The sequence below is a fragment of the Dermacentor variabilis genome, chromosome 2, assembly GCF_050947875.1.
Source record: "Dermacentor variabilis isolate Ectoservices chromosome 2, ASM5094787v1, whole genome shotgun sequence".
Classification (NCBI taxonomy): Eukaryota; Metazoa; Arthropoda; class Arachnida; order Ixodida; family Ixodidae; genus Dermacentor; species Dermacentor variabilis.
In genome coordinates this window covers 71,564,026-71,588,031 of record NC_134569.1, presented here as the reverse complement: position 1 = coordinate 71,588,031, position 24,006 = coordinate 71,564,026, and the positions used below count along the sequence as shown (strand labels likewise).

Below are 24,006 nucleotides of genomic sequence, written 5' to 3'. Positions count from 1 at the left end.
ATATAAAGCATCCGTCTTCCGTCAATAAAATTTAGTTGACAGTCAGCGCTTGTGTCCCGTCCTTCATACTTTGTGGTTGCATGTGATTGCGCTGTAACAATTTTTATGTCAAGTATGCACCAACTCGCCCAGAACGAAGTTTTAATGAACTTTTAGTAAGTATGCAATTATATTGCCTGTGTTTCTCGTATCAAAATTAGAGCCTAATCAAGCCATACGCTGAGATGACAGCTGCTATAGCCCTCAATTAATTATCACTCATGCGGTCTCTGCGGTCTTAAGTCGAATTAAAGCTTGGAATGTCGGCAGAAATATAAAGGGATGTTCCTCCAACCAAATAGTTGTTTTAAGCAGGCGAACGGCATATATGCATCGAAATAAGGTGCGTCTGCCGAGCGCACCTATAGAAGCGCCAGCAAAGCGAGCGCAAAAGTAGGCCCCCAGAAGAGGTGCTACCCCTTATGGCAGCGGCTTGCATAAAAGTCACACTAAGTGGCCACGCCTTACGCTGCCGTCGGATCACCACTCTTCTTCCACCGCGCTCACAACTACGCTCCTCTCGCCCTCCCTCTCAACTCTCTCACCTTCGATGTTCCCTGCGGGCATGTGCTTCTGTACCGGCACCAGCTTTCTCCTTAAAGTTTCATTTACTACCATTATCGGGAAGCGAGCGTTGGCTGCTGTGGGCAGTTTCGTGGTCCTCGCTCGCTGTGTGCTTGTGCTCCGCGATGTTTCACGACTTGCACCATTCGTACATCGTGCTATGGTGCTTCAAGAACAAGTTCTTCTTTTAATCTGAACTTCTTTTTGAACAAATTTTCGGACCCATTCAAGTCCGAATTATCGAGATGTGACTGTATTTACACCTGCAATTTAGACCTGCAAGGCTTTACACTTGCAAGGCTTACAAGTTTTCCTATAAGAAGAAGCAATATAAGTACAAACCTGCTGGTGATTGTGCCAGAGATCATAAGTACTACGTAAAACACATATTTGAGCCTCCTCTGTTGATGCCAAGGTCTTGAACACATAATGAAATCTGCAAGACAGAAAAAAGATAATGACTGAAAGTGCTACAATTGCACGCATCATTCAACTGATCCCACCAACGCATTTGCAACACTTCCACATTTGCTCTAATAGTATCCTGCCCTGATACAAAGATAAGATATCACTGAGGAGCCCCCCAGTTTGAGGCAAATTATTAATGCTATCTGCTGTGTAACCAGACACTTTCCCACCACACTACCTGACAATTTACTGAAGCAAGGACTTTTCCAGGCACAACATGTAACTGCAACATCGAGCCCTGCACAACACATTGCCACCTAGACATGTTTTTACACTAATACTGCGGAACAACTAAATTACTTTGACAAGTGATCTTGTCCACAAGTGTTTACTTGGAAGCCTCTCTACAGATCGCAGGGTGGTTTATAGAGCGATTTTGCTTTGTTTCTTTAATAAAATATTTATTGAGTCTCTATGATACTGAAAACAGAGTTGTCTGCTTGCTCGAATGAAAACAGTGCAGAGAATAAAAAAATAATGCAATGCTGCCATACAGACATCAATTTGCACTTAAACAGTACAAACAAATAATTGATTTGACAATGCCTAAATTCATACATGTAGTCGGCACAGCCACAACACCATGGACTGGTTCAGCACTACCCTCAACTAGCACTAACCTCCTGGGTAGCGCTTCGTCCTTCACAAAAATGGCGCCCGCAGACTTGCTTTTCTTTTACACGAAAGGAATGAATAAGTTGGCATTGAACATGTTTGGAACAGTGCGGAAAGAGTGTGGTAAATGTGCACAAATTATAATTAAGAAAATGGCTGATCGTACGAATAACTGCGAGTGCACTGTGTACAAGTGGATGTTACAAAAAAGAACAAGAGATGGCGCCACCAACCGTGCAACACTTTAGCTGGGCGTTCCTTTTTATCACTTCTGCTGTCTCTGCAACCATCCTTCTCCTTTGGATGTCGAAATATCTTAAAGAGGAATGCCTTACTGGTGGCAGAACGAATATGGAACAAATTTTCTACCGATTCTAGCACAACAGCTGATCTCACTGTGCAGCTGCAGTCTTAGTAGATGGTGCCAGCAGCAGACACTAGCAGACGACAGGGCACAGAAGGGCACCTTTAATATGCATTCGACTTGATTGGTCAAAAAAGCCCGTAGCTTTCACAGTGCTGCACGGAACTACTGACACAAAGTATAAACTTCAATTATTTATCAGCACAGTGTCTTGCCTAATGTAAGCAGTACTTAGTTTCCCTCAACACAATATAGTACAGTTGATAACGGATATACTGAACTCAAAGTGGATCGCAAAATAGTTTGATATACTAATAACTTGAAATATAAAATATGCCTATCTGAAGCTTACCTGAGATCTCTGCACGTGTCAGATGGTTTCCTGAGCTAGTGAAAAACATGAACTTACTGATTTGCTTCTCCAAGGTCGTATTAAATGCACAAAAGTTGATTCACCTTTTTTTTTTTTTTCACGAATATTGCAAATCACTCGCGCTGCTAAATGGTCTGCACAATGCCTACCCTAAAAGCCTGTGTCGCTCGGACGCGAGACAGCGGTGTGCTGCACGCGCGTCGAAGTGCTTGTTGCTCATCTTTATTCAAGGTAGAAATTAATACCCTGTAGAAACAAACTCGCCTGTATAGATACACGCTGTGCCGCCATCAGTGCACTTGCACTGCAAATTGTGTGTGAATTTGCCCTGGCCACATATCCGTTACAATACACTGTTTAAATAGCCAATCATCATATATAGGCAACGAGCCTGACAGACTGTCATGTTGGGTTTTGGAACCAGTCAGCCTCTCCTCTCAACCACCCTAAGGAAGTCTGCGCATGTCTTCTTGCGTGCCACTCAGCACTCCCGACGCATCGCAGCTGGTACGTCTCTTTATTATTGGCCTTTCCCCTCCAGCCCCTATGTCAGTCAGTGCCTGCCAACATTACACAAACACTGTTAGTTTCGAAAGTATGGCTTTCAGCTTGCGGAACATCCCAAATCACCTGTAACCATGTAAGCATGAATGAAAGGTGTTCAGTGCAGACCCACGAATAGCATGGCAATGAGTCTTGCATGCCGCTGCTGCATTAGGTGGGTGTGGGGTGGGGCGCGGGGGTGTGTAAGGGGGGGGGGGGGGGGGGGCTCTTTTCGCAAAGCACGGATGTGGCCTGCAGTAGTTTTGTTAAACTCAAACTTCAATGCAATGATTCATCCAAGTACATCATCATCATCATCATCATCATCATCATCATCATCATCATCATCATCATCATCAGCTTGGTTACGCCCACTGCAGGGCAAAGGCCTCTCCCATACTTCTCCAACTACCCCGGTCATGTACTAATTGTGGCCATGTTGTCCCCGCAAACTTCTTAATCTCATCCGCCCACCTAACCTTCTGCCGCCCTCTGCTACGCTTCCCTTCTCTTGGAATCCATTCCGTAACTCTTAATGACCATCGGTTATCTTCCCTCCTCATTACGTGTCCTGCCCATGCCCATTTCTTTTTCTTGATTTCGACTAAGATATCATTAACTCACGTTTGTTCCCTCACCCAATCTGCCCTTTTCTTATCACTTAACATTACACCTATCATTCTTCTTTCCATGGCTCGTTGCATCATCCCCAATTTAAGTAGAACCCTTTTCGTAAGCCTCCAGGTTTCTGCCCCGTACGTGAGTACTGGTAAGACACAGCTGTTATAAACTTTTCTCTTGAGGGATAATGGCAATCTGCTGTTCATGATCTGAGAATGCCTGCCAAACGCACCCCAGCCCATTCTTATTCTTCTGATTATTTCAGTCTCATGATCTGGATCCGCAGTCACTACCTGTCCTAAGTAGATGCATTCCCTTACCACTTCCAGTGCCTCACTACCTATCATAAACTGCTGTTCTCTTCCAAGACTGTTTAACATTACTTTAGTTTTCTGCAGATTAATTTTTAGACCCACCCTTCGGCTTTGCCTCTCCAGGTCAGTGAGCATGCATTGCAGTTGGTCCCCTGAGTTACTAAGCAAGGCAATATCATCAGCGAATCGCAAGTTACTAAGGTATTCTCCATTAACTCTTATCCCCAATTCTTCCCAATCCAGGTCTCTGAATACCTCCTGTAAACACGCTGTGAATAGCATTGGAGAGATCGTATCTCCCTGCCTGACGCCTTTCTTTATTGGGATTCTGTTGCTTTCTTTATGGAGGACTACGGTGGCTGTGGAGCCGCTATAGATATCTTTCAGTATTTTTACATATGGCTCGTCTACACCCTGATTCCGCAATGCCTCCATGACTGCTGAAGTTTCGACTGAATCAAATGCTTTCTCGTAATCAATGAAAGCTATATATAAAGGTTGGTTATATTCTGCACATTTTTCTGTCACCTGATTGATAGTGTGAATATGGTCTATTGTTGAGTAGCCTTTACGGAATCCTGCCTGGTCCTTTGGTTGACGGAAGTCTAAGGTGTTCCTGATTCGTTCCTGATCCAAGTACAGGTTGTGGTCATATTCATCTTGGCAGCTTGTGGAGTCCTCAAATGCTGTTCACGGAAAGCTTTTGTCTACAACAGTCAAACCCAAAGATGCAGCGTCTCCAGCTCAGCATCCCATGCCCGGAGCCACTCAGACTAAAGATTGGAGGTCATCCACGCTTTCTTGCGGAATGCGTGTAGAACCAGGAGGCCTTTTGCATTCTTTAAGCACAGTGGCAATTTGCTCTTGCTGACAACAAAGGGCCACAGTTTGCACAAGCCATTCGTATGCGCAGCAAGCAAAAGTGAGAGCCCCCTGCTCATTTTTCCTCTATGGCATGTACTGTCCACCGGATTCAAACTCTTGTTTGACAGCCTCTGCCGAAACAGTACTGTTTAAAATTTGCTGGCACTAAATATTTTAGATGATGCGAGAAGTGACTGCATCTCCATTAGGAGAAGCACAATTTCAGAGATGCAGCATGGCACAGCGTTTGTTATATTGTATCGAATGTGGCGGTAAACAGGAATTCTATGTACAGTACACTTAATAAATAGCCATACTTTTGCATGGGATTTTCAAGGGGCCTTTACAGGAGTTTGATACAGACAACAATTCGATATACGAGAAATAATCAGAAAGTCATTGCCCCTATTTTTTATTAGCCAAAATAAGGTACACACATAGCAACTGCAAACATACGTACTATTCTACATACCTTACACTATTTTTCCACATAGTCACCACACTGGTTCAGACATTTGTTTAATCGTAGCACTAAATTTGAGATGCCCCTGTGGTATAATTGGTCCAGCTGACTGTCATGCATGCCTGGTTGTCATGCAAGTCTTCACGGCCTCTTGTGAATTCCCACCACAACCACCTCACACTTCTCAAAGCGAGACACCTTTCCCCATTCATGGGCTGCATTTCCCTGTGGATTTTGATGGGCATTCGAATCACACTTCGTTGCTCACATGCCACGGACGCGTGAAGCATAGCCTCCATCTTCAACAACTGCCAGCAGTGCTGTGCTGCGGAACTACAGGCAAATAAGGCCGGGCCGGTCCAATACAGGTCCACCACTAGGAATGGATATGTTGACTTCACATTTACAGCCGTAATTTGGCTAAAAAAAATAGGGGCAAAGACTTTCTGATTTACCCTCTTATCTGAGTTTGATATATCCGGGATCGATTGCAACATAGACTTGCTTCAGTGGTACTAGTGGCTACTAACAGCATGGTGCAAGTGCAGTGACCAGGGAGGAAATTAAATTCACGAGAGAATGCAAAAATAAACGCACAATGCAGAAGAAGAAAAAATGTGGTAGCACATAACAGTTTAAATGGCAAAGCCCCATATGGTCACAGTTATGAAACGAGGATACTGCACATGTGAACATGGATTGTTAAGAGGGTACACAACCTTTGAGAGAGAGAGAGAGAGAGAATCAACTTTTATACTGAGCCCTTAGTAACGGTTGGTGCGCACTGGCACCAGATGGGGTGGAACCTTCTTCTAAGGTCCCATATGCGTCCAGCAGTTCCTGGCCCCTAGCCACCAGCGCGAGCTGGGTCGGTAGGTCGGGGCTGGACAACAAGGTCTCCCATCGCTCGGGGGGTTGGGGCTGGGGAGGGTGGGCAGAGCTACCGCACCCTGTGACAAGTTACAAAGAAATCACACAAATGTACAGAAGCGGCAGATGTAGGCTTCCCCGTCCGTATCCACGACTCAGCCGAATGCAGCAAACGATCATGTGACGCACGCAAGCGGGGTCGCTAGTGGCCTTTGAGAACCGGAAAATCGCGAAGAAGTAGATTTTTGGAAAACCACATATTCGGGCAGTATGTCTTATAAACTACTATTTCTGCACATATCAACGTCTAATTCGTCGCGAAACTATTCAAATAAAAGTTTATAACGAGTCGTGGCAACCCTCGAGCGGCAAACGAGCGCTCCAAATACGCCTACTTGGCACGAATGCCATTTCTCCGCCGCTCCCCCAAGCGCCACCATTTTGGTGTTGTTTTGTTCGTGCATTCTTGCGCTTTCTTTTCCCCACCACCCACGGCAGCGGCAGCACGGGAGAGGCGTAAATCGCTCATGATTGGAGGGCTTGCGAGAGCTTTCAAGTTTCCTGCGGCTGAGACACGAAGCTGAGATTGGGCAAAGCGCACGCTCCTCAAGGACGCAGGGGAGCCCGCGACTCCCATTGGCTGCTGCGTGCTATGATGTAGTGGTCACCAGCATCATGCGTCCGGCTGTCGTCAGCTTCGACTCCTCCATCGCCGGCGCCCTTTGTGTGTTCTGCTTGCCATCGTCTATCTTTGCAGTCGTTCGCATATTCTCCAAGTTTCTAGTCTTTACGAGATTATTTTCAATCATCTTTACGAGACTGTTGTTGCATTTAGCCTGCTGATTGTTGTGCGGTCGGCCACGGTGCACCCAAAGAAACTCAAGATGCTACACGTGTTCGGTGCAAGGAAGTGTTCTATGAAGCTTGCCTACATGGCGAAGCTCGCCGCTCGCCCGCAAGCAGACGATGATTGCACCGATGGTTCCTGTGGGGCAGCTTCTGCTTCATCTACGCAAGAGTGTGGTCGCGTCGACACTTCTAGCAACATGACTCCTGCTCCACCTGCGCAAGAATTTGTCGTGATGAGTGCGCCTGGTGTCTCGTGCTCATCAACAGCGGCTTCCACATCCTCTCTTTCATCTGCCTCGGACAGTGCGATCGCATCATCCACTGTGCACTTGAAAACACGTCTACTGACGTGTGAAGAGAAAGAGACGGTGGATAAAAAACGCGCTGCTGTGCAACGAGAACTTGACGCTATGTCAGCGATGGAGCGAAAATTTCAAGCAATGGAGCACGATCCTGAAGCTGCCCCCGTTACAAGTGAAGGCAAAAAATTTCTCCTTGTGCAAACACATGCCCTAGGCGACCTGCTATCCTGGACCCCGTGCCAGCAATGCTTCGCGACTGAGATGAAGGTTCAAGGAGGCACCCAACTTGGTTTTGCAACAAAGCTTGAGCTGCTATGTTTACATTGTGGAGTAGCTGCAAGCTCGTGGAGTTCTGCTCGTCAGGATGACTCAATGGCCTCTGACGTGAATATAAGAGCCATTGTGGCAACAAAACAGATAGGGAAGGGACAAACAGCCCTCAATGACTTTTGGGAAGCGTTGAATGTGTCCCATTGTGGCCTGCATCATAAGACTTTTCAGAAGCACTTGAAGAAATTCAGGGAACCGCAGACACAGTGCATAGACAAGTTCTATGCAGAATCTGCTTCTGCTGTGAAAACCACCTACAAGGAAATGGATACATATTTCAGCAGGGATATCACAGTAAACTTTGATGGAACATGGCACAAGCTTGGCCACACGTCCCATATTGGAGCTGGTGCAATAATTGGATAGCATACGGGTCTCATCTTGGACACCATTGTTTTATCGAACCAGTGCCTCGGTTACCAAGTATGACAAAATCCTGGAGACCCAGGCTATGCAAGTTGGCAGGAGGATCATGTGCGCCAGAAAAACACTGACTCTTAAGTCTGGGAGGATGGAGGTTGAGGCAGCTGTCATCCTTTTCTCAAATTCGGTGCCAAAGCCCAACCTCCATTACACAACGCTCGTGTCTGACAAAGATAGTGCCACCTTCTCTGCCCTTGTGCAAGAAAACGTTTATGAACCGGTCCCCATTTCAAAAGAGGAATGCCTGAACCACGTCCAGAAGAGGATGGCGACAGCACTGCACAACCTTGTGCAGAAAAGTGACAAGGCTTTAAGAGGGAAGGGCAGGCTGACAAAGGCCCTCATCGACAAGTTGAATGACTATAATGGCTGGGCCCTACGAAACAATTCCAACGATGTGGCTGCCATGCATCGTGCAGTGATGGCATCGTACTACCACGTGACATAGACGAGCGAGGATCCTCACCACGACTTGTGCCCTGAGGGCACAGACTTGTCATGTCGTCATAACGCCAGCAAGAGTGACGGTGTGCCACCTCCGAAGCATCGGTACAATCTTCCAGGCTATGTTGCAGAAACACTGCTACCTGTTTATGAGTGCCTCTCACAAGCTTCTCTTCTGCAATGCTGCCTGGGAGCAAAGACGCAGAATGCATCAGAATCATTTCACTCCGTGCTATGGTCCCTGATGCCCAAAGAGCAGCGTGCGTCGCTGATTTCTGTGGAGACAGCACTGCATGAGGCAGCTTTAAGATATAATACTGGCTGTCACAGGGTCACCCAAGAGCTATGTTCATCAGTGGGGCTAACACCTGGCCATTCAATGGGCAGCTGAGAAAGATTCTCTGAGCTTGAAAAAGGCCAAGAAGCGACCGCAAGAGAAGGTGGAAAGGTGGCAAAAGAAGAGAGTGCCTAAGGACATCCTCAGTTATGCTGCAGGGTCATTTTAGACCAATACATGTGCTCAAAACTTTCAAAGCTCATTTTCTCAAAATGACTTTTTTGGCTGGTGAGGCTGCTTGTTCTAGCCATATCTCTGTAACCGCTCATCAGATTTCCAGAAGTTCTCTTTTTATTGTGTATCTGAATAAATTTCTGAGGGCAAGACATGGCCATTCTTTTATATATATTGTGTCTGTGATTTGTGATATTTAATCAAAATTTGATTGATAAAATCTTAATCACCAATACAAAATTCGGTGGTCTGCTAAAAATTTTCAGCAAGGAAATTTTTAAAAATGGCTCTGTCTTGCCCTGAGGTATCCATCTGGGAATCATCATAGTGAATTTCACAGTTTCAGCACCTTTTGAAAGTTCTCCAGGCCTGGAATGAGAAAGTCGTGTGCACCATTCTGACATATTGCTGTAACTTGAGAACCAGTGAACATAACTGCATGAAATTTTGTAGTTCTACTAATGCTTTTGCTATGAGTCTATCCTGAAAATTTCATTAAGATATCTCAATAAACAAAAAAGTTGATATCCGAGGGTAGCCTCCCCCCTTAAAGGGAGTCAAGTCATGGGCTATAAACCAACAATTTTATCTGAAACACTGACAAAATGATGTTATTTTGCTTTATGTATTTATTGCTTATTTCTGCGTACAATTTAACACATATTTCTCTAGCTGTCCACCTGGCAATAATGCCTTTGAGGTTAAGGAGGTATTCCGTAAATAAATAATAAATAAAATGTCACAGGCTAATTTTTTTCAACCGACAGTCTGCAACGAACATGAAAAAAAAAAAGAGAGAATCTGATGCTACTCACTTGGCAATGCCTGCAAAGGAGTGTGAGAAGGATTTGCTTGCAATCTGCAACAAGGTCTCCACAAAGACTTGGATTTTTAGGGGATTGTGTGCAGGCTCCACTGAAAATGTCAGATGCAAGGCATGAGCTGATTTCAGCCATGAGCTGATTTCAGTCTACAGATTGTACAGTAATGAGTTTCAGACTTTGAGAGCAAAACACGTCAACGCAAAACCTTAGAGATTAAGCCACTCAAGTAAAATATTAAGTTAGATCAAATGATTACATTTCCTGAATATTAAATATGTGGCCTTTACTGATAGCAAAACTTTGCTGCAGTAGAAAACAAATTATGAGTGAAAGACAGCTGGTGGCACCAGACTAAATTCCTGCAGCCATTCCTTGTAACGTTCGGGTTTATGGCAACATATGGATGAGGCTAGTTCATTGTATAACAGCAACGTAGGCAAAAATTACACTGCAGCTATACCATATTGAAACTGGCAGGTTGCATAAATGTTTTCAAGAATATGGAACCTCACACTGCTGTGAAACAAATTAACATCACATTACCATCATTTGTGCTGAAATTTAGAATGGAAATTGTAAAAGGGAAGTTTGGTTTTCATTTTCTCCGCCAATAGGCCTTCTATTGACATACAACAAATGCAGACAGAGTTACGAAAAAATAGCATATCAATGTCACTTATCTCAGTGTTTCCCACTTTTTTCAGGTTTTTCAAATTTTCTGGCCTTGAGGAACCTCCCCAGCTTTCCTAGAGAGCTATAGAGCCCCTCCCCTCTCCCTCTTTCCACTGAAGGGCTTATGCACAGACTGACTGAGGCAGGGCCTCATCCTCTCTGGATCCACTTAACCAAAGTATAGCACTGCCACAACATCTGCATATGGCATCCGTTATTTACAATTTGGCCTTTATTCTGAATCTTTAATCTGAAAGGCTATCACTTTTGACGAAGAACTCAGGATAATAACACACAGAAAATTATTTTTTTTTTGCCTTTCACTACAAGCACCGCCGACGCACGTCAACCATATGGCTACTACTCTAGTCACAGCGCGCCATAAGCCGAGTTTTCACGCAAACGACATGTCGGATATACAAAAGTTACTTTTATTTCTTGAAAACAAATGTCACATCACGCGCACTGCGGAATGGTTCTCGATGTACAGATCACAACACTAAGCCTAAATGGCCACATCCTCCGACGTGCAGTGGTGCCCCTTGCATGCATCGAAATGCGTTTCACTTTTTTATTATGGAACCGATGCAGTGCAACAGCAACACCTGAACCGCATGCCTGAACCACAGATAACAAATGAATACGCCCCACGTGTTTGTCACAATATGCCATTAAACAGCCCATGTTTTCATCCACCAGCAACAAGAGTTGACCAGGCAGATGCTGCCAATTTGGAGGTGGCTCTCAGGCTTGTTGATTTCCGCTCACATGTTACAAACTGCATTCAAGCACAAATTTTCTTTTCTAAATCAATATTGTGAGTAAATGGAGAAAAAAGGAATGGGTTTGAAATTGTTCCGACCACTCACAGAAGACTCCATTCGCGGAACATACAGTGAAACTTCGTTACTACTAACACAACATCAACGAACTTCTCAGATTAACAAACTTTCCAGGAATTCCTTGCTGACTGCTTATAGTTTCAATGTAAACATATTTCAGTACTACTAACTTCAGAATACTGAACTTTCAGAATAACAATCATTCTTCAGTTTTGTGCCATGTTAACAATGCCTCAGTACTACAAACTAATATTCCGAAATATGGCGATTCTTGGATTTCCGTGTATCCTTTACGGCAGCCGGAACAGGAACAGTAGGCTAGCAGACGACAAGGTGCAAACAGCAGACACCGCGGCGCATGGGTTCAGAAAATCAGAGATGTAGCCGGAGGAAAAAAAAATGCCAGGAGGGGACTTTATTACGGAGGCGACGACGCATCAGGTTTTGCCGCAGCGGACAACGCGGCCCTAACAATCGCTGCCTAACGATGGAGATGCGTCCCCTCCTTCTTTCGCTCTTTTTTTTCTGTGCACGCTTCTTCTTTTTTTCACGCTTCTTTCTGAGGTCGTACCAGCTATGCGTACAGAGAAATGCTCGCAGGGGTGCCACACTGTTGTAATTTCTGGACGGTGTCATTTACACGCGCTTGCACTTTGGAATAGTTCAGCTGTCCGCTTCAGGCGAGACAGTTGCGGTGTCCACGGCAAGGAATGTGAAAAACAAACAAATAAAAAGAAACATTATGCTTCATAGGCGACATGGAGCTTCTTCAGCATCGGTGGTTTTCTCGCCATCGGCGTCTCTTTTGCGTGCATCACTCTATATAAGGGAGTGTGTGGCAGAGGAATGTATAAAAAAACGTAACAGTGGGGCCAAGGGCCAACAGCAACAATTTCGTGGATAGCTCATAGGGTGACAACTGATAAACTAATGGGTTTATGGTTGAAATGGTTATTTTGGGGCCTTTCACTATAATTGCCTTTCAGAATAATGAACAATTTGACATGGTGCCCTGAAGTTCATTATACCAAGATTTCACGGTAGTTTGAAAACCATTGCCTTAAACGGGCCCTGAAACAATTAACTAATCATAGAATGGCCTCACTATTGAAAGATGTTGTCTCACAATTTTGCTGCCGCAAAAATGTTCCAAATCATTCAAGTATAAGTGGAGATAGAGGTACAGGGTGTCTCCCACGTTGACATTTCCAAATTTCCTGAGTTTTCCAGGATTTCCCTGAGTGTCATTGCAACATGGCATAAAACACAGCAGCACCTTCCCCAAACGGTACTCTATAACAATACATATCACTCAGAAGTAAAATGGAAGTAATTTATATTATCAGAATGTTTAATTTACCTTAAGCTTCATGTTTGTGCTCTATTTCTTGCTACCACTGCACAGAAATGGCAAAAATAGGTCACGTCCACAAATGTGGAAGCCATGATTGAAGGGGATATGAACTAAATCAACTGATAGCAAGCTCATTGGTACAAGGCCCGAACTTTGTCACAAGTGTGATTCTCTCTAAACAGCTGGTGCATGAACATCAAGTGTCCTGACATTCGCACATGGCGTCTTTCACTGGTTGATCTGGAGCGGATGCCGAAATCCTCATGTGAGCACTTGTGTTTCATAAATCCTAATCGGCCAGCGGAAAGCAAAAACGCTCCACAGGGGATCACACAGGAAGTCTGTGTACATGTCCCACAAACCAGTTCCGGAAACTATGCCCGACTTCTGCTCTGTAGGTTTCCACGGCAACCAAAGTCGCCATACACTGTGCATAATGGACACTTTGCAAAAAAGCTGCTGTGCATGCACGAGCGCACTGCTCGCGAGCACCCCCTATGCGGTTGGAAAGCCAGCAGATGACTCCCTGCCTGGCTGGGCATACCGGCAGGCTCAGGCAAGCTCCCATGTACACGTTTCTGAATGTTATGCCAGCGCACTTCATCGCGTATAGATCTACAAATTATTACGCCAAAAATAATGTCGTTTTTGTTTTTTAGTTGTTTCCATCCGAGTAGCGGTACCCACTAAAAAGAGCGTCGTGTGGTGAATGCTGCAGTGTGGTAACCAAACGAGCACTCAGGGATTCGGATTCGCAGCGATCACTTTATAACAAGTATACATCATGCATTTTGGCCTGTAATGAGTACTTTTTATTAATATTTGCCTTTCTACAATTTTAGGCCAGCCTTCAAACTTTTCTAGCCACTCTGACTACATGCTAACTGTTTTCACAAACACCCTAACTTCCGGTCAGGCTGCAGTGCAGCGGCGCAGTCGTTGCATGGATAAAGAGGCATGTAACAGCATGTTAATGACAGTGAAGTAGGATTTCGTTGTGGCATATGCGTGATGGCATCGGCTAGTGGTTTCAGAGCACGCTCTTGTGCTCGTTGTATGCTCCTAGCTCTGAGCGCACAGGCTCGCTCTGCCGGCGTCTCGCGGGCGTAAACCGCATGCATGTGCGCATCAGCTAACACACACGTTTTTACTGCGAGTGGAAATGAAGATCAAAGGCCGTATTTGCTAACGATTATTTTGAAAATCATGTCATACCATCTTGCATGTCGCTACGCTTCCGATAGCACATAGATTGGCTACTTGATGCAACGAGCTATATGACATAAATGCAATCTGTTGGAAAATGTGGCGCTTAGTCTGCGATCATTCTATGCTGCCACTCGAAGTACGAGATAAGTGAGCGATATAAAGCAAAGGCTAGCCGACGGAATGGGTCACGATGCAAAGGGTTGTATGCGTTAGCATCTAAACAAGCCACTCCAGTTCATCCTGGGCTTCATTTTAGCTTTGTTTTAATACCTACATGTAACAGTTTACACGGCACTAAATGTGCAGTGTAATGCATATAGTTCAGCTTCAACACCGCAGGAAGAGAAAAGCAAGAATGAATCTACAGACGTCAAGTCCAATGGGGCAGGTGCAAGCTGCCCGAGCAAGACCTACTTGTGGGTCACTGGCGCTCAGATTGAGCATAACATTCTTCACACAACCCTCTTCTTTAAATGCCCAACGATGATGGGCCTGACACACAGTCACAAATGTTGAGTGCAGGGAGCTCCACACCTGGTCGTTGGCGATCGAGCATCACGAGAAGTCATAAGTACATCCCGTATCCAAAAAAAGAAAACGGAATGCAGTCTTCCTCCATCATTTTGACCCGTCATAAAACGACTAAACAAACGACATGAGCTGAATTTCACGCGATCAAACTCGATGACACAGGTAGCAACAAGGCGACGACGGGGAATGTTTTCCACACAAATACTCTTGCACCCAGCACCCCGAACGCTTCCCCACGCCTGCGGTAGGGGGCGCTTATTTTTTTGCAAAATGTCCATTTGACCCCTGTAATCACAGAGTCCATCTCTTCGATGCTGCGCCTGCAAGGATTGTGCATGGACAACGTACATTGAAAGCTTTGTAAAGCACCTGCGTCACTTCGTAATCGCTGTCGTCCAAGTTCTCTTTGCTAAATGCGAGTTCTACAGCAGCACCAAATGCAGCCATTTTGCGAAGTAACACAATGTTGTGCGTACCGAACGGATACCGATTTCGCTTGAAGACGGAAGTGACACGAGCTGTTACCGCCCGAATTCACACCTCGGTGACGGAGCAAGTGAGAGCGATCCGGCACGGAGTAAGTTGATCTGAAACGACCAGCGGAAAGCGCGAACCCACTCCAGACTGACCAGTGAAATTCGGATTCGTTGCCACGGATCAATAAATCCTGCTCCGAATCAACCAGTGAAAAACACCATCTGCCCGTGCACAATGCCCCAGTGTTGCCTTTCACTGCTTTAAAAAGTTTATTTCCGTTTGGATGAGGGACACCTGCCTCTCGGTGTCAGCCAACACTTGATTTTTTTGAGCTCAAGCTCCTTGAAAGCAGTGGCGGCATGGTTTGTTTCTCGTTAATTCCTGAATGCGTAGGTCCTTTCTGTTCTTGTCTTTCTTCCCTTACGCGTTCGCCCTGTGCAGTTAACGTCCAATTTTTCGGACTCCCAAGGAGCCGCAACAACATCCGAAAAATCACGCAGTTCAAAAAAATGAATGCAAGTCTCTTACTGCCCTTAAGGGCTAAAATTGCCACAGACACATCCGAGAAGGCCTACGAGTATACTTATTAGGCATATCGGTGCTCTTAGAGTCCCATGAGATGGCGGGTGGATGTGTGCATAATTAAGGAATGCATACTGTGTCCCATGACAATTGCCGCTTCCCACGCTTGTTATGCGTCACCGCAATACTTACGCGTATGCGTCATCGTGTAACATCACTGTATTGAGGCAAAGCTGTATTGAGGGAACCGGCATTATGCGACGCATCGTGCTATCTGAGTTTCAAAGCCAATCGCGAGGACCACAAAGGTGGAGTTGGTGTCATTGCTGACAGCGGCGAATTCTTTCAATGAAAAACAGGCGCCGAACGGCAAGAAGCTTAATAGCGAACGTGGAAGCAGCTAGGCCTAGCATTTGCGGCGGCGGTGGCTACAGCTGCCAGCAGATCTGTGCGTGAGAGCGCCGGTTCGAGGCGGCAAGGTAATCAAAATGGCAGCAGTGGTGGCTTTAATGCCATTTCCAACCTGCGGTCAAGGCAAAAAGTCCGGAAAATCGGATGGCAAAGGGTTCTTGTGTCCGAAATTTCAGACGTTCTTATACATTCGCTCTATGGGGTACGTAATGGTGCCACAAAGCTGTCTGAATTGTCGGGCGTCCGGAAAGTCGATCGCTGACCGTACATTGGCAACTCCTCCAGCTGATGACACAGCATCAAAGATGATTCGTTACGACCCCTCTCTGTTACTTGAGCGAGCATTGCCGTGACTTTGGTGCCCTTTCAATAAAATTACAGCTAATTTTCCCTGATAGATGCACAAATTCGCTGAGTTTTCCCTCAGTATTTCCAGACTATTTAAAATCCTTGAGAATTCGCAGTTTTCCCAGTTGGTGGACACCCTGGAGGCAGTTACCACACTGACAAGCGGCTTTCTCCCTCCTTTCATATCTTCTAGCGCACTGAAGCCACACAGGGGGGATGGCAAGGGAGCAAGGCACCACCCAAAAGTTGGGCATTTTCGTTCGTTTTTTTCTTCTTTACGATGCTACTTCCACGTCAGTGTAGTGCGGTGCTCTCTCGATGCAAGATGGGCACTTGGGCACCAGTAGTTGTGTCATTTACAGAGACCAATCAGCATATTTGGCTGCCTGATCTGGCTGATGAGAGGGCTTGACGCGGCACTCTGTAGTGGCCGTGGTATCTACACTACGCAGCACACCAGTGCGATGGAGCCCACACTCAGCAAATATAGATGCACATAAGTGGCGTTTGTAGACAGGAAGTGCAATGATAAAATACTTCTGTATTTTTCATATATTTAATTCAACATGAGCTATTATAGTATTACTAAGAATATTCTGGCAATCACAAAATCAGCCAATAACGGTTGGCAGGCTTGGCTGCTTGCGACGTGGCTGCATGACGACATTGCAAAATTGTGAGAGCAAGTGGTTTCGTACAGTTTTTGACGCAAAACTGTAAATTACCTGCTGCATGCTGTGCAGTAATATTTGGCTCGCATGTTCAAAGGACCCTCGTCTACAGATCAGCATGTTTTCTTCTTATCTTCAAGTATTTCAGGGCGCTTTTAAGGGATCATGACAACCTCAGCTTGTCATTGGCAGTGATAACTTCTTGGCTTATGATAAGCCTACCTGGTCATGCATATTTCGCCACTTCATGAATGGCTTGTTTTGTACAGAGGCCATAAAACTGCTTTTTCTTTCACAACATAAGTGGCAGGAAACATTCTGTATCATCACTGTTTTTACCGAGTGCCAGATCTGTGATGACACTTTACAGGACACAAAGTCAGAAGTCCTGCATTGTGTGTACCACCACACCACAGTTAGCCTCCAGTAGTTCACTCACAGCAGCTGTAAAAATTCAGTTTTCTTAATTTTGTGCCAGGACGCTAGTGCCAGTATGTCAGTGTAACATCACGTAGTGCAAATGTATTTTTCATATTGTGGCCATTGCTGTCCAGTAAAAGGTTTTCAAACTTCATAGTAGTTCAGTCTTTGACTCTTCTTGAATACAATGTAGTTATCTTTACAATAAAATTTAGCTAAATAAACTGAATTATTTACACCTGCGCAGAGGCCTTCAAAATCGATGGCGTGATGGCACGCTGGTGTGGGAAGTTCATGGTAGCATTGCCAACCAGAATTTTGTTTTTCAGCCTTTTCTGGTTTACCAAGCACCTTCTTATAGTTAAAGTGGCTTTTTTGGTATGTGGAAGGGTAATTTGGCAATACAGGTTAAATAACCTTTTTCTTTAGTACCACTTAAAGTCCCTCGAATGCCATAAACCTTCAACAGCAACAGTGCAGGAATGGGTAGCCAACTTACTGCCCTCGTCCTCCTGCAAGGGGTTGGGTAACTCCCCAAGAACTTCAAGGGCTTCCTCAGGCGTGCATTTGTTGCGGATGCAGCTGCCCAACCGTGCTGCAACAGATGCTCCGGGTAGGTCATCTGCACAAAGAGGAGGTCAAAATGATCAGATCCCACACACTGTGGGAATCGATGTAAGCGAAGCATTCCGTGCTGGATGCTTTGATTGACGATAATTAGAGGTGATGTTGACAGCTAAAGCTTAATTTCTTCAACGTTTAGTCTAACAAGAGAGTGGTGAGTTGATGTTAAATGTTACCTTGCGGGCACCATCCTGTTTGTCTGCGTAGTGTTTGCTTGAGGCACTGTTGTGCGGTATAATTCATAACCTCTGAGAGGGTTGAACATTGTCATTACCTCATATGGCGCATCGCATCATGGCAGAAGTATTAAACTTGCATTGGCTTATGGGGCTGTACGTGCCAAAACAACAATCGGATTATGAGGCACGTTGTTGTGGCGGACTCCGTATTAATTTTGACACTGTGGTGTTCTTTAGCGTGTCCCAAAATCTAAGTGCACATGCATTTTCTATTTCGCCCCCGTTGAAATGCGGCTGCCGCGGTTGGGATCAAATCCGCGGCCTCTAGCAATGCCGTAGCCGCAAAGCTAATGCAGCGGGCACAGAAGTGTTGATTTGACGGTTGACCGCTTCCGTAGTGTCGCCTGGACCCTGCGGTGCACTTTAATTAATGCGTCTCTGCTTCTGCACGCCCTGCGTAGTTTGTCTGCTTGACATATCTGCATGGTGTTTATTTTTCAGAAATAGCAGGAACGTACTGTACCGTACCTAGAACTTAAGCAGATCTAGTTTTCCCGCAACCACCATCGTATAGTAGTAGCGTTGTCGTAGGTAAGTATTGCGAGGCCACAATTACACTGCTGCAACAGTGCACAAAAAATGGCCTATATGTATCTGTGGTACTCCATTTCCCAGTATCATAGCTACCAACCTGTGAACTTTACAATTTCTAAGAACCCATGAACATGACACAAAGAGGGACAAAGTAAAAATCACTTTCTTTTTATTTTTGATTTCGCTCTGTGTATGCACTTTAGGTTAACCAGAAAAAAGGGCAAATCAACCCCAAGTCGATGGCAGTAGACGTGCGTTTTCCCTGCAAAGTTTCCCGAAGGTCAGTGACAAATATGACCTTTTAAAAGAAAAAGAACAGCAGCATAATTCTCAGGTTTGATTGATGCAACAATTTTGTCTAAATGTGTGCATTGGTTGCATGGCTTATGAAAATTTCTAAGAACCCATGAACATGACACAAAGAGGGAACAAGCAAAATCACACTTTTTTAGTTTTACCTTGAGCACATGCCTTTTGAAGGACAGAAAGACACTTCATTAACAGCAATTAACATTAAGATGCATCCCACAAGCCGCAGCAAATATAGAACAGCAAAGACTGATAAGCAACACACTGTTTTAGATCACAGTGACTTTTTCAGCAGCTTTGTTGTTGCCCATTTTGCCTGCCTCAAGAGCTAGCTTGTATAAACTTGCTTGAAGCAAGTACCCCTCTGGCGTCCTTTCACCGTCTTTTTTCTAACGGAACGTTCAGAGATCAACAAGCATGACTTTTTTAAGAATTCAGTTTAATTTTCGTAAATTTCAACCAACATTTGTAAAATTGTAGAATGAGCCAAAATTCAAAAATTTGGATAATGCTTAAGCTTTTTGCCTTTAAGAGTGGAACGTGATAGCATTCAAAGATTCCCGAGTGCTTCTCATGCTTTCCCTGCAACTGCAGCTTATGTAACCATAATGTTTACTGGGAAACACTTGCGGCAAACACTATGCATGAAGTCGAGCTTTGTGGTTCTGTTTTTTGATGGTTTGCTAAGAACCGGGGGGGCTCTACCGCTCCTACTAAGACAGACCTCAAACAGCAGCTCGAAAATGCTATCAGAATTATGTTTTCTTATATATGCAAGTTACAATCCAACGCTATCGTGCCTGTAGGTCATGTGTAAGTCGTACTTGGCGATTTTTTCTGATACATTTTACTATGAAGAATTCAATTAGTTCAGTAACTTCTTTGCACTACACGGAGGGCCTGCGTGGTTGGGTATGCATGGTTCGGAATGATTATTCCCGAAACGACAGTGAACGCTGGACACAGGATGCCGATGCCGCATTTTCTACGGCATGGGGCCCTTAACGCTATCGTATTAAACATACGAGAGTTTTTATGTAGAATGCTTGACTGATGTGAGATGCACTTACACTATATTATCATCTCAAGCATGTTGCAAAAATCAGTAAATGGCATTCACCTGACCCCTCCTTGCCAAAACGGTAGTCAGGAACTGGCTTTGCAGGCACAAATGGTGCAAATGAGGCCGGCACGAGTTCCACCACTCGCTGGTGATAGGACAACCTGTTGAGCAATGACAAGGTGTCTGGAATTCTAGATGAAAGCAGTATCAAATGAAACAGTATGCATCACACTGAAACGCCGTATGCTGGGTTTCGACAAATGTAATCTGTTCAAATGCAACCCTATCCGAGGCCACATTCACCTGGGATGAAGCCATGGCACAGCAACCATTTCAAACAAACATGTCCCCCACTTCGGTCTCAGTGCTTAAAGTCAGGGGGCCTGACGCCCCTCCATGTTTTAAGGAGGGGCTCAACTCCCCCCTCGGCAAGTCAACTGTAGCACTGCGGCACACATTCAACAAGCACTCGAGATTATTTTATTAGCCGTAGTGCCTTGTGCGGGGCAATTCTAACTCTCCAATTTTTTTATTAATGATTTAATCATAAATAATCAGCTGATAGAACATGAGCCAAAATGGGAAAGCGGGTACAGTGAACTCTCATTTGAGTGAACTTCAAGGGACCGAAGGAGATAGTTTGCTTAAACTGAAAGTTCACTAAACTGAATATTCACTAGACTAACGTAAGACATGGCATACAGAGTCAAAAGTTTGAAGTGCAATTCATGGAGCAAAAGACATGGCATCCATAGTGTCAGAAATGCGTGAAATGGAATTTGTGCATATCAACAAGTACAAGGTTCATAACAGTTATAATGCTGCCTTTGTGTGCACATGTGGAACCGATGAGACTGGAAAGAAAAAGATGACGACCATGCCACGACTAGCCGGTCGGAAAAAAACACACACCACGTGGTTTGTGGTGTGACAGATCGCCGCTTTGCTTTGGCGGCGTTGTAACCGCCGGCGATGTTACTTTGTTCATGGCCTCCGAGATTACATGCGTGCTCATTTTGTGCGGGCAATCTCGGAGGCCATGCCTCGTTGCCACTCGTTTTCCGTGCCGCCGCTTTGCCCCAGGGGTGCTGTAGCGCCAGCGACGTTACATTGCCGCTGGAGTGGCGGTTTCATGAGGGCGGGCATCGGATGCGCCTGCAGTGCAGAGCGCAAAACTTCGTTAAAAATAAGCCTTGGTCCTCTGAGCGATTTTGTTAAACTGAAATATTGACTGTTCCGAAATTCGTTTAAGTGAAACATTTTTGCGTAGAATCTATAAGAAAAAACTTCCAGGGATTTTTAAAAAGTTCGTTATTCTGAAATATTTGATAAACCGACCTTCGTACAACTGAGAGTTTACTGTACTGCTGCATGCCTTTCCCCAAGGCACTGCACATGACAGTTACTACCCTTGTTCAACTAAGCTTCTTAGCACAGCCTACTGTTTCATGAGCCACCTGAGTGTGAAGCTACCCGCTCGTGAATTATTGAAAGATCACCTTTGTTGCTACTTCTTGGGTGTTACTCTCTTGAAGGCAGGGCCATCTGCTGAAAAAGTTAGTAACATTATTTTTCTTTCGTTCCTCATATATATACACAGGGTGTTTCAGCTAACTTTAGCCAGAGTCAAAAAATATGCCGACGCACCCCAAGACGACGCGACCAAATGCATCTTGCTCACTTTTGAATGTAGGGCATAATGCTCTTTTTTGTACTTTGCTTAATTAGATAATTAGTCAAGATTAATTAAGCAACTTTTAAAACAATTAAGTTTGGTAAAAATTTCAATTAGAAACTTGTAGAGCGCTTTGCAAAACGTCCGATTAGACAGTTTTTAACTTTCTCTCTATTAAGTATTAGTGTTTCTCAGCTTACTGTGGATTGAAATTGGAATTGATTTATTTATTATAGATTACAGGTTATAAAAAAGAATAATATAAAGATGCCCACGAAATAAAAAACAGATACAATGTGGCATACCTGCTTGCGCGCCGTGATTGCAGCACTCCCAAACTGCCCGCCTACAAACCAACATAGCATCTAGCAGGGCGATTTACGCTAGCAATGTGCTTCTCTCGCGGTGGTTCATGATAGTGATTAGCAGACGCAACGGCAGCACATCCAGTTGAATGCTATGTTTGTTTGTGTTCGGAACACTTGGGAGCAGTGCAATTATGATGTGCAAGCAGGCATGTCACGTGGTGTTTTCTTTTTATTTCGCGGGTATCCGCAGTAAACTGAAAAACACTAATACTTAATAGATAAAAAGACAAAAAACTGTTTATTCAGACGTTTTGCAAACCACTCTGCAATTTTCGAATTGGCATTTTTTCCTAGATTCATTGGCTCAGAAGTTGGTTAATAATTCTTGACTAATTATCTAATTAAAGGGGTGGAGACATCAATATTTTCATTCATGCATTCTTCGATTCAAGCGTTGCGTAATGTTTCAGGAAGCACGATACACACCGCGGGATTCCTATATACCCGATAAATAATTTATAATAATGGCATTATTATATCAAGCGATTTCCGTTCCGGGTGATGCTATGACGTCGTAGGAGAGGAAACGCAACACAGCTTGGTCATGTGGGTCACAAAAAATAGTGACGTAAAACTACGCTGTGTCGTCTGCTCGCGCATATGCATGCCCTGCCAGCAGAGGTAAACAACTGGCAACTCGAAGTGCATGTCACGATTATTATAATTATTGTGAAGAGCGACAACAACAGTAAGAAAATATTGCGGCTTGTGAGAGTCGGTAATTCATTGCTAAGCGCCGTCATCTTTAGCTTTGAAGTGAACCTGAAAAGGCCTAGCGACGATATCGGCGCCGCCGAACGATCAGCGGCGGTGAGGCTGCCGTCGGTGCTAGAGTGACCACTCCTCGGCCGCTGATTGGCCGCTTCGCCGTACGGCTGCCGCACAAATGGTTCCCGGGCCCATCATAGTGGAGGCTATCTATGCTCGGTTGCTTGGTTCAGCAGGCTCCGTAATCGGCATTTCATCGTTACTGATCATATGTCAAGTTCTTGTGCTAGTGTGCTATGACGTCAATATTTTCGTTCCTCCGCTGTGACATCATAACAGCCGCACTAGCGATAGGTCTCGACCACGAGAAGGAGCTTTTAGCGACTTTTTGGAGCTGAATTAAAATTATTTTGAAATGTTTGCAGCGTCCAATACCTCGTTGTGGGTGTCCTCGCATACAGAAGCAGCCTACAACAGGCTTTTTATAGCCTCAAAATTTGGTGTCTCAACCCCTTTAAGCAAAATACAAAAAATAGTGCGACACACTACATACAAAAGTGAGCAACATGCATTTGGTCACGTCGTCTTAGAGTGCGTCGGCATATTTTTAAAATCTGGCTAAAGTTGGCTGAAACACCCTATGTATATATATAAGAGGAACGAAAGAAAAATAATGCTACTAGCTTTTCAGCAGATGGCCCTGCCTTCAGGAGAGTAATCACTACAATGATGGCAGGACCACACACACACACGTAGGGTGTTTCAGCGAACACTTTAAAAAATTCTTAAAGAAGCCCTGAACTACCAATCGGAAATAGCATAGTCCACAGGTAGCATACGGTGCTGTGAACATCTCAGCCAAGTTTTGCTCTCATACATGGAGTATTGAGCTCGCAAACGGATTGTGAAGTCACCTTTCTCTCCCACGCTCTCTTTTCAACAGAAGGTCCTGTCCTCACTTGTTGGACGCTTTATTTCGTCATTGGATGCTTTATTTCGTCATTCCCTTAGACGAATGCTATTGACCGATAGCTGACATCAAGCTTTGGTCGGCTACATGGCGTTGATTCTGTGGCTGCCGTGGGGTGCCGCCATGAGTCCACTGGCTAAACACACTGCGGCTCGCTAAGGACAACCGCGTTGGGCTTATGTTTGGCCCGTTGTAGGCACCAAAGGTGGAAGTCGTGGCGTCTCCAAAATGAAATTTCAACTGCGCGCCATGGTGACATTTAGAAGGCTGAGCATTGT

The 24,006-nt window shown here is 44.8% G+C and overlaps 1 protein-coding gene and 1 pseudogene across 2 annotated transcripts in view; one reads left to right on the top strand and one right to left on the bottom strand.

The window, feature by feature from the left end:
* Positions 1-24,006, bottom strand: part of Cbp80 (Nuclear cap-binding protein subunit 1) — a 93,131-nt gene that overhangs the window by 28,974 nt on the left and 40,151 nt on the right. For both annotated transcript variants that reach the window (XM_075680897.1, XM_075680898.1), the window contains exons 16-19: positions 20,065-20,168; positions 17,738-17,860; positions 9,773-9,872; positions 946-1,039 (exon numbers count right to left, since the gene is read on the bottom strand). In XM_075680897.1, coding sequence (XP_075537012.1) covers positions 946-1,039; positions 9,773-9,872; positions 17,738-17,860; positions 20,065-20,168 — 421 coding nt within the window. The remainder of the gene's footprint in view (positions 1-945; positions 1,040-9,772; positions 9,873-17,737; positions 17,861-20,064; positions 20,169-24,006) is intronic.
* LOC142573331 (uncharacterized) lies at positions 6,983-8,952 on the top strand (annotated as a pseudogene).